Source organism: Bactrocera latifrons, unplaced genomic scaffold (assembly GCF_001853355.1).
Source record: "Bactrocera latifrons isolate USDA-ARS-PBARC rearing strain unplaced genomic scaffold, ASM185335v1 scaffold_267, whole genome shotgun sequence".
Taxonomy (NCBI): Eukaryota; Metazoa; Arthropoda; class Insecta; order Diptera; family Tephritidae; genus Bactrocera; species Bactrocera latifrons.
Genome location: NW_017536263.1, coordinates 171,474 through 181,632, shown reverse-complemented (window position 1 = coordinate 181,632; position 10,159 = coordinate 171,474). Strand labels below are relative to the sequence as shown.

Below are 10,159 nucleotides of genomic sequence, written 5' to 3'. Positions count from 1 at the left end.
TATAGAAAATTTGGGTCTTCCTATAGTTCGCATCAGGTCTACAGCATAACGTGCATCGTTTCGCAAAAAGTCGAGATGAAAATGTCGTTCTGGCGGTACAGACTTTCCGTAACCGGGCGGATCCCATGCAATTATTGTATGATTTGGTAGCAGCTCAGGTAGTTTTTCAATTTGTGGTTGAAAATGTGACCAGACAGAGCCAAGTGCACCAGGCATTAGCAATACGCTTTTGTCCCCTTTGCCCGTTTGTACATAATTGATGGTGATGCCGTCACTAAGTTTTACTTTTGTTTCTATGTGATTATTGCGTTGCGTTACAGTACAATTTACCAACGGTTTTAGGATTCGGCTATACAGATTTGGTCGCACTTGGAACATTATGCAATCCTGGGTAATTATATGGAGTAGAAATTATGTCCAGTGGCTCAATGATAAGCAGCAAAATAGAATGACGAATGTCGACACCAAGCCGATGATTTACCGATCACAATAGGGTTGTTTTTACTCACGGGCTTACTTATAAGCGTTGCGGATAAGAAATAGGAATAAAAATATGAGCTCAAATTAGTTATTGTAATCATAAAACAATTAATATCACACTTTTCCAGTGCCTTTCTTAACAARCTAAAAAAAATTATATATAGGCATTGTATACATATATGAATACAAACAAGTTGGTTTCCGAATGACTGTCTGTTTGTTCATCCGCGTATGTGGTAACTTCAGTAAAAATTCTAAAATAAGTCTTAATGAAACTTGCTACACGTCTTCTTTGACAAAATCGGATCACTGCCACCCTCACAAAACCCTTTTCATCGAAAACCTATAATATGCCATAACTAAGCACTAAATAAAGATAAAAAGTAAAACTGTTTTTTGGTACATATCTCTTTACCTGAAAACAGCTTTCAATTAAATTTGGTACGTGACATTCCTCTGACACTCTCATGATACATTGCGAAAATTGGTGAAATCGGACTACAGCCACGCCTACTCCTCATATAACACAGTTTTAAATTCCATTTGAAATTTTCACTTCCCAGTATACAAATCAAGAGTCAATTAATATAAAGTATAAAACTGTGGACGAATGGTGCCTTTGGGGAATGCCACCTCATGACTAGAAATTTCCCAAATCGAACCAAAGCTGTTCAAGCCTTTAAGTACTGAAAATGTGTAAACTAGTGCTATAGTTGACTTTTTACCGATAATATCAGTCATTGTGTGAGATATATATATGTATAATGAAATTCAGAGRGAATCTTTTCTTGATATTTCACTTAGCCTCCATATACTTAATTTTGATATTTTCGAACTTTCTGGTGATTTTATACCCCACATACCGGTCAATATATGAGACATCTTATTAAAATTGAGTGTAAACTCGCCCCAGGTCCCATATAACTAACAAGCCTTATAGGTGCTCTCTCACTTTCATTCTTCCAAGTTGCAAGGGTATAATATGTTCGGATACACCCGAACTTGGCGCTTCCTTACTTGTTTAATAAATATATTTAGTTAATAATATAAATGATAATTCAATTAGTGCGATAATATAAGTTTATTTTTATCGTTTCCATATATTTATGTATGTATTATAACACAATTCAAACAATTTAACATGACAACAACAACAATATCAAACTAGAAACAATTTTCCAGTACCAATAAAATACATACTGTATTGAATGTACAAATGTATATTTTTGTTATTACTGAATCTCAGTATATTATTTATCAGTTCAATGCATCTATGCATATACACACATATATGTACATATAAACATTCATATGTAGTATTTTTTGACATTGCATACGACTTACTTTATGATTTGCAAAATGTTAACGAAATGTCAATAGTGAAATAAATAATCATCAAATACTGTTAAGGTGGATAACAGTACAGTTACTGTTGCTAAAGTCTTGAAAAAGTAGACCAAACGATATTGTTGAGAAAAGCTTTTTAAAATAAAGGGTGTTCCAAAGTTCATGCAGGATTGAAATTAAACAGATAACAGTTTTTTGTATTTCGGTTGTAATTTTTTTTATTGAATCATAAATTATATATTGTAGGGTTATTTATGGAATAACACATCGGGGRAATAGTCTCCATGGCTTTCCATATGCATATGCGCTCGTTTGATGCTACACGCAACCCCATAGAAAGAAATGTAATGGTGTTAAATCACACGATCTAGGGTAAGTAAGTAAGGGTACAAATTCGTAATACAAAAACGAGAGAATGCACGTCCTGGAAATGTCTCATGCCGTAAACGAAGTGCTTCGTCTTGTTGAAACCATGTATCCCCCACATCAATATCATTTAATTTTGGCAAAAAGAACTGGGTTATGATGTCGTGATGTCATAAGTAATAGTCACTGTCTCTGCCTCCAGCACAAAATATATACTTAGTGTACCAAATACTGACAAGTTGTGGGTGCATATTTATCGAAACTCACCTGTGGGTTCAGAGAACCCCATAAGCGTGATTGTGCCCCAAAAGTTTATGTTAGAAATTTTGCGAAAGAATTTATCATTCAATATTCGAAGAAATTTTGAATAAATTATAATCAGATTAGATATCTTCTTGGCTTCTGGAGTAAGATACCTAACCACGATCCTTAACCTGTCGCTGGTCACGTCAAGTACCCGACATGAGGAAAGTCGGAAGAGTGGTCCCACTACTGAAAATCGCCAACAAATAGGAGTCCTATCTTCCGATAACTATCCTTTCCCCAGTAGTGAAGACAGTTGACCTTAACTCATCATTGGAGTTTAGCAGACCACCAACATGGCTTCGCTATTTGAGGACATCTAATAATCTACGCTCCCTCCAGGAGTGAAGAGGTGGTCTATGAATTACCTGAGCGGTTCGCAAACGGGTAACCTACAGGGTGGTGTTCTCTACCCGTTGCTGTTTAATTTCTACATTTCGACGCTCCATCAACCATCAGAGGGAATTTCTATCACCTCGTACGCTGATGATTGCACGAAAATGACGTCGGACAATGGAATCGATCACATATGCTCAAAAATAAACTGGTTATCTCTCCAACCTTTCTCGCTTCTTGGCTGCAATTAGCCTAAYACTCTCCATCACTAAATCCACATCGACCATATTCATAAGCTGTACGAATTAGGACACACTAGACCAAGTGCCAATAACTGCAATATTTTAGGTGTGTCACTAGGACAACTTGTGCTCATTCAATCCTCATATGACCGCGATAACTGCCAAAGTACATAGCCGCAACAAAATCCTCAAGTCGCTAGCCGGCAGCGCAGGGGGATAAGACAAAGAAACGTTCTTGAAAACATACAAGGCAATCGGCCGGCCGATCAGCTATAATCCGGATTATTGTTTGCGAGCCCTAAAGCTTTACAAATGATCATTATAAGAAAGCTAATGTGAGAATTAAGTGTTTTCCAAAAATAGTTTTTCAAATCATTTTAGCAGGGGGTGTGACAGTTGATATGTTGTATATTATGTGGTATTATTAGGTATTGGATCTTAGTTGAATATCTCGAACGACATGCTTTACCAAACTTGCAATTCATGGAAAAACTGATTCTCGATTTATGCTGATACTGTTAACAGTAATGCAAGTTAGAGTTACTTATCAAAATCGGCCCGAACGATATGTATAAAGTAGGAGATATAAAAGTTGGATTTTGCTATRCTTGTATTCAGTCATATTCAAGCAAACAGTGGAGGTAGACGTAAAATGGAATCAAGTGGCATAGTTCCGGATATTATTGACAATAAGCCTAAAGGTTTACYACAGGTGACTTCCAAACTTTATTTTTATACGAAATAAGTCGAAATAATTATAAATATAATAAATAATCCAAGTTATTTATCCAAGTGGTGTTAAAGGGGTATCCAAGCAGCATGTACCACATCACGGAACTTGGTAAAGAACTGAGCCCCACTCAGGTAAAGGATCAACCCACACTCAGTTAGGAGGCGGAAGATAATGCTCTGTATACTTTGGCCATAAAGTAGCGGAAGGTCAAACTGTTGCGGAATATATTGGTTCTGGTCCACCAGAGAGTACTGGCTTGCACCGTTATGTTATCTTTGTCTTCAAGCAGCCGAAAGAGATTGAGAGTGAAAAATTCATTCCAAAAACGTAAGTCAAATATTAAAATTTTCTAACTGTTACACATACCTGAGTTTGTCATATTCTGAAATAACTAAATATATTTTGTAAATTCATATTTGTGTGTGTAGGTGTAGTCAAGGTCGTGTAAAGCTAAAGTGAAAAGATTTGATTGTAAAATATAATGTGGGTGATTGGATGGCTGGAAACTTTTATAAGGCAATTCTGTTAACTAATTGCAAAAACAAATGACTATAGAGGATATTTTATATATTTTATTTATATACATATGCATGTAAAATACACATATACATACTTAAATATATATATATATATATATATATATCTGTCTCTTATACACATCTAGATGTGTATAAGAGACAGCATATGCATGTGTTAATAAATATATATCAAATATATAAATAGTAAAAAATTTTACTTTTCACTTAAGACGAATTCACATTTAAACAACACATTACCACAATCGGTTCTGTTGACTGCGGGATTACCAAAATATCATCGGGGATATATATATATATATACATATATGTACGTACAGGGTTTTTCCGGAAAGTAATAGAACTTATTTTCTTCTGTCGCGACGGCGGTGTAAACAGAAAATACGGCCTATGTTGGGTCAGAGGTACACGATTAAATTTTGTGTGAAACTCGGTAAATCTGCGACAGAGACGTTTGAAATGATCAAGCAGGCTTACCCAGATTTTGATTTAGCATGACGATTGTGGTATGGTAGCACCAGGCCTTTTTGGGAGGTCGGGAAAGAGGTCGCTGATGAAGACCGTGCTGGGAGAGCCTGTCACTTCGACAAACACCGACAATGCGACTCGTGTGCACAAAGTTTTGAACTCAGACCGTCGACTAAGTATTCTTTTAATTGCACAGATGTGAAATTTATAAATTTCTATGGTTCATGACATTGTGACAGAGCACTTGAACATGCGCAAGGTGTGCGCGAAGACGGTCCCAAAAGCGCTCACTGACAATCAGAAATTGCGGCGATTAGAAGTGAGCCATAAAAATTTGAACATGTGTGAAAGGGTCCCCCAATTTTTGAATAACGTAATCATAGGTAACGAGTCATGGATCCCGAGGCAAAGAGGCATTCTTCCTAGCATTTTGAGACGACAGAGGGGATCCAAGTAGCATGTACCACATCTCTCAAGGTTATTTCGGAGAATGCCTTTAGTGACGCCTTCCAGAAGGAGCCTATTTCAACTCAGTATTATTACTATTACATTCCGGACAAACCCTGCATATATAAAACTGTTTTACTTTCAGTACGATGTTAGGGCTCTTGCGTTAAGAAATGCGCTACCAATTTATTGAACTCGTCTGCATAACGGAGATGAATATTATGTTTGCCTTCGGGGAATTCATAATACCTAAAAATTTAAAATGTATGCATTAATKTTTAATCACAAATTGTTGAAATATTATGGAAATATGAAGAATATATAATCAAATAACTAGTTATTGCAGAAATATACATGCTCCTAAAGCATTGAAAATAAGGCAAAGTTTCTTACTTGCAATCTTTTATACGTTCCCTTAGATATGGTATGTGCTCGGCGGAAATCATTGGATCCTTCTTGCCATGCAATAAAAAAGTTGGGGCTTTTATTTGAGATACTTCTGTGCAACAAWAGTCTCCTTTACGCWCTTTATAAATTKCAAKCWYAGYATCAACCCAYGCAGACCAYAAYTTWGGAAATCCCTCTACACCGTATACTTTCTCCATTGCTTCACGATTCCGTTGTGACCATTTCTGCACATCGCGCAAAACTGTAAAATCCATTACATCCTGTAAAATAACTTTATTGTGTTAAAATATTATTGTGTATTTGCCTCGCATTWTTTTTTCKTCTTCAGCATTTAAATAAGCAGGAGCACCCCATATAACTAATTTTTCGACACATTCGACAAAGCGAGCTGCCACAATGATGCTAGTTTTGCCACCATTACTCCATCCTAGTATAGAAAATTTGGGTCTTCCTATAGTTCGCATCAGGTCTACAGCATAACGTGCATCGTTTCGCAAAAAGTCGAGATGAAAATGTCGTTCTGGCGGTACAGACTTTCCGTAACCGGGCGGATCCCATGCAATTATTGTATGATTTGGTAGCAGCTCAGGTAGTTTTTCAATTTGTGGTTKRAAATSTGWCCAGRCAGWKCCAAGTGCACCAGGCATTAGCAATACGCTTTTGTCCCCTTTGCCCGTTTGTACATAATTGATGGTGATGCCGTCACTAAGTTTTACTTTTGTTTCTATGTGATTATTGCGTTGCGTTACAGTACAATTTACCAACGGTTTTAGGATTCGGCTATACAGATTTGGTCGCACTTGGAACATTATGCAATCCTGGGTAATTATATGGAGTAGAAATTATGTCCAGTGGCTCAATGATAAGCAGCAAAATAGAATGACGAATGTCGACACCAAGCCGATGATTTACCGATCACAATAGGGTTGTTTTTACTCACGGGCTTACTTATAAGCGTTGCGGATAAGAAATAGGAATAAAAATATGAGCTCAAATTAGTTATTGTAATCATAAAACAATTAATATCACACTTTTCCAGTGCCTTTCTTAACAARCTAAAAAAAATTATATATAGGCATTGTATACATATATGAATACAAACAAGTTGGTTTCCGAATGACTGTCTGTTTGTTCATCCGCGTATGTGGTAACTTCAGTAAAAATTCTAAAATAAGTCTTAATGAAACTTGCTACACGTCTTCTTTGACAAAATCGGATCACTGCCACCCTCACAAAACCCTTTTCATCGAAAACCTATAATATGCCATAACTAAGCACTAAATAAAGATAAAAAGTAAAACTGTTTTTTGGTACATATCTCTTTACCTGAAAACAGCTTTCAATTAAATTTGGTACGTGACATTCCTCTGACACTCTCATGATACATTGCGAAAATTGGTGAAATCGGACTACAGCCACGCCTACTCCTCATATAACACAGTTTTAAATTCCATTTGAAATTTTCACTTCCCAGTATACAAATCAAGAGTCAATTAATATAAAGTATAAAACTGTGGACGAATGGTGCCTTTGGGGAATGCCACCTCATGACTAGAAATTTCCCAAATCGAACCAAAGCTGTTCAAGCCTTTAAGTACTGAAAATGTGTAAACTAGTGCTATAGTTGACTTTTTACCGATAATATCAGTCATTGTGTGAGATATATATATGTATAATGAAATTCAGAGRGAATCTTTTCTTGATATTTCACTTAGCCTCCATATACTTAATTTTGATATTTTCGAACTTTCTGGTGATTTTATACCCCACATACCGGTCAATATATGAGACATCTTATTAAAATTGAGTGTAAACTCGCCCCAGGTCCCATATAACTAACAAGCCTTATAGGTGCTCTCTCACTTTCATTCTTCCAAGTTGCAAGGGTATAATATGTTCGGATACACCCGAACTTGGCGCTTCCTTACTTGTTTAATAAATATATTTAGTTAATAATATAAATGATAATTCAATTAGTGCGATAATATAAGTTTATTTTTATCGTTTCCATATATTTATGTATGTATTATAACACAATTCAAACAATTTAACATGACAACAACAACAATATCAAACTAGAAACAATTTTCCAGTACCAATAAAATACATACTGTATTGAATGTACAAATGTATATTTTTGTTATTACTGAATCTCAGTATATTATTTATCAGTTCAATGCATCTATGCATATACACACATATATGTACATATAAACATTCATATGTAGTATTTTTTGACATTGCATACGACTTACTTTATGATTTGCAAAATGTTAACGAAATGTTAATAGTGAAATAAATAATCATCAAATAMTGTTAAGGTAATTTACAGTTACTGTTGCTAWGGTCTTGAAAACGTTAACCAAACGATATGGAGGAGAAAAGCTTTTTAAAATAAAGGGTGTTCCAAAGTTCATGCAGGATTGAAATTAAACAGATAACAGTTTTTTGTATWTCGGTTGTAATTTTTTTTATTGAATCATAAATTATATATTGTAGGGTTATTTATGGAATAACACATCGGGGGAATAGTCTCCATAGAAAGAAATGTAATGGTGTTAAATCACACGATCTAGGGTAAGTAAGTAAGGGTACAAATTCGTATTACCAAAACTAGAGATTACACGTTCTGGAAATGTCTCATGCTGTAAGCGAAGTGCTTCGTCTTATTGAAACCACGTATCAGCCACATCAATATCATTTAATTTCGACAAAAAAAAAAAAAAAAAAAAAAAAACTGGGTTATGATGTCGCGATATCGAGTACAAGTAACAGTCACTGCTTGACCAGGTTCAGTTTTACAATAAATATTTGTTAATTGTTCCTTCATCACAAATTATACACCAAATATTAACATGTTGTGGGTGTATTTTTTAAAACCCCATAAGCGGTCATCTTGGCGATTAACAAACCCATCAACTTGAAAATGTGCTTCACCGCTGAAGGTGATTTTGCTCCAAGCAAAAATCGTCATCAATTTGTTGAATCTTATTCAATACCGAAGACAAGTTATTTTAACGTAAAAAAATCACGGAAAATTAAAATCTTGCGTTAAATTTGGGATATCCTTTATATTTCATTAAATGTATATATTTTACGACGCAAGCAAGTAAGAAAGGTCTACATTCAGGCATAACCGCACATTCATACTCTTGCAACTAGCAAAAATCAAATATCTTTAGGTATTAAAATTTTATGTTATGTTTTATGTTAGAAATGTTGAGAAGAGTTTATCGTTCACTATTCGAAGAAGTTGAAAATAAATTATAGTTAGATTTGGTATCTACTGGCTTATGTTGTTAGTTATGATGTTAGTTTGATAAGTCCTTAAGATACACAGGGGCTTGACCACAAGTTACGTGGCCCCCTTTTGCAAACGCACTACTGCGACTTTAGCTTCTACGACTATGCACTTCCCGCCACTCCACCCGAGTGTCCAACAAAGGACAACTACGGTTCATAGGAGCTCAAACAGTCAACATAATTCCCTTTCTGATAAGTGATCTCAATTTGGAGATTTGGCAAATAGTAAACCAACATAAGTGGATGAATTAGATAGAGCAACTTTAATTTTTAATTTCTCTACCGGCGGTAGTAAGCTTTGGACTACTGTCAAGGCTTTGTCTAACCCGAGAAGTCATGATGACCGACATGAAATTCAATTCAATTGTAATGATCTTTTCGATCCCGGAGCAGTGCGCGGGCTATTTTGGCGGGTAATTCACATTGCCCTGATGAGGAGGTGAGGTGTGTTATCAATCTTCTTAATCCAGTAGCCCACGTGGAATGTTAAAGCACCTGGGCTCGTCGGGAGTAAACTGCCTAACCAAGGTTCTCAACCAGTTGCTGACCACTCTTCAAATACCCGACATGTGAAAAGTCGGAATAGTGATCCTATTACAGAAACCTGGTAAGAGGAATCATATCGTCCGATAACTCTCCTTTCTCCAGTAATGAAGACAATTGAGTCCTTGCTACTCCCGACCTTCACTCACCATTTCAGTCTAGCACACCACCAGCATGGCTAAAGTACACATCACCCCAACAGAACTTAGCGTCATAAACGCCCAAATAGTTTATGACCAAAAGCCACCTTGAGAGAGAACGATCTTCGTAGCGTTGAACTTGTCAAAAGCCTTTGTCACAGTCAACCACACAACGCTATTTGAGGACATCGAACAATCCACGCTCCCTACAGGCGTACCCGCAGGGTAATCCGCAGGGTCGTGTCCTCTCCATGTTGCTGTTTAATTGCTACATTTTGAAACGCCATCAATCCTCAGAGAGTGAAAGTTGAACTCAGGTGAATGATCCTATTTACATCCGTTTGAGGAGCAGAAGATGATATGGTGGTATTATTAGGTATTGGAACTTAGTTGAATATCTCGAACGCCGCGCTTTATCAAACATGCAAATCATGGAGCAAAAGTTTTATTTAGCTACATATACTTGTATTCAGTCATATTCAAGCAAACAGTGGAGGTAGACGCAAA

At 36.1% G+C, this 10,159-nt stretch overlaps 1 protein-coding gene and 1 pseudogene across 1 annotated transcript; one reads left to right on the top strand and one right to left on the bottom strand.

Moving 5' to 3' along the window:
* LOC108969809 overlaps window positions 1-342 on the top strand; it is a 2,395-nt pseudogene extending 2,053 nt beyond the window's left edge.
* Window positions 343-5,007: 4,665 nt separating this feature from the next.
* Window positions 5,008-6,644, bottom strand: LOC108969846 (valacyclovir hydrolase-like). The gene is made up of 3 exons (XM_018934825.1): window positions 5,971-6,644; window positions 5,652-5,907; window positions 5,008-5,507 (listed from the first exon to the last, which is right to left on the bottom strand). The coding sequence occupies exons 1-3, from the start codon at window positions 6,473-6,475 to the stop codon at window positions 5,411-5,413; spliced, it is 858 nt and encodes a 285-aa protein (XP_018790370.1). The 5' UTR covers window positions 6,476-6,644; the 3' UTR covers window positions 5,008-5,410.
* Between the last annotated feature and the right edge of the window lie 3,515 nt (window positions 6,645-10,159).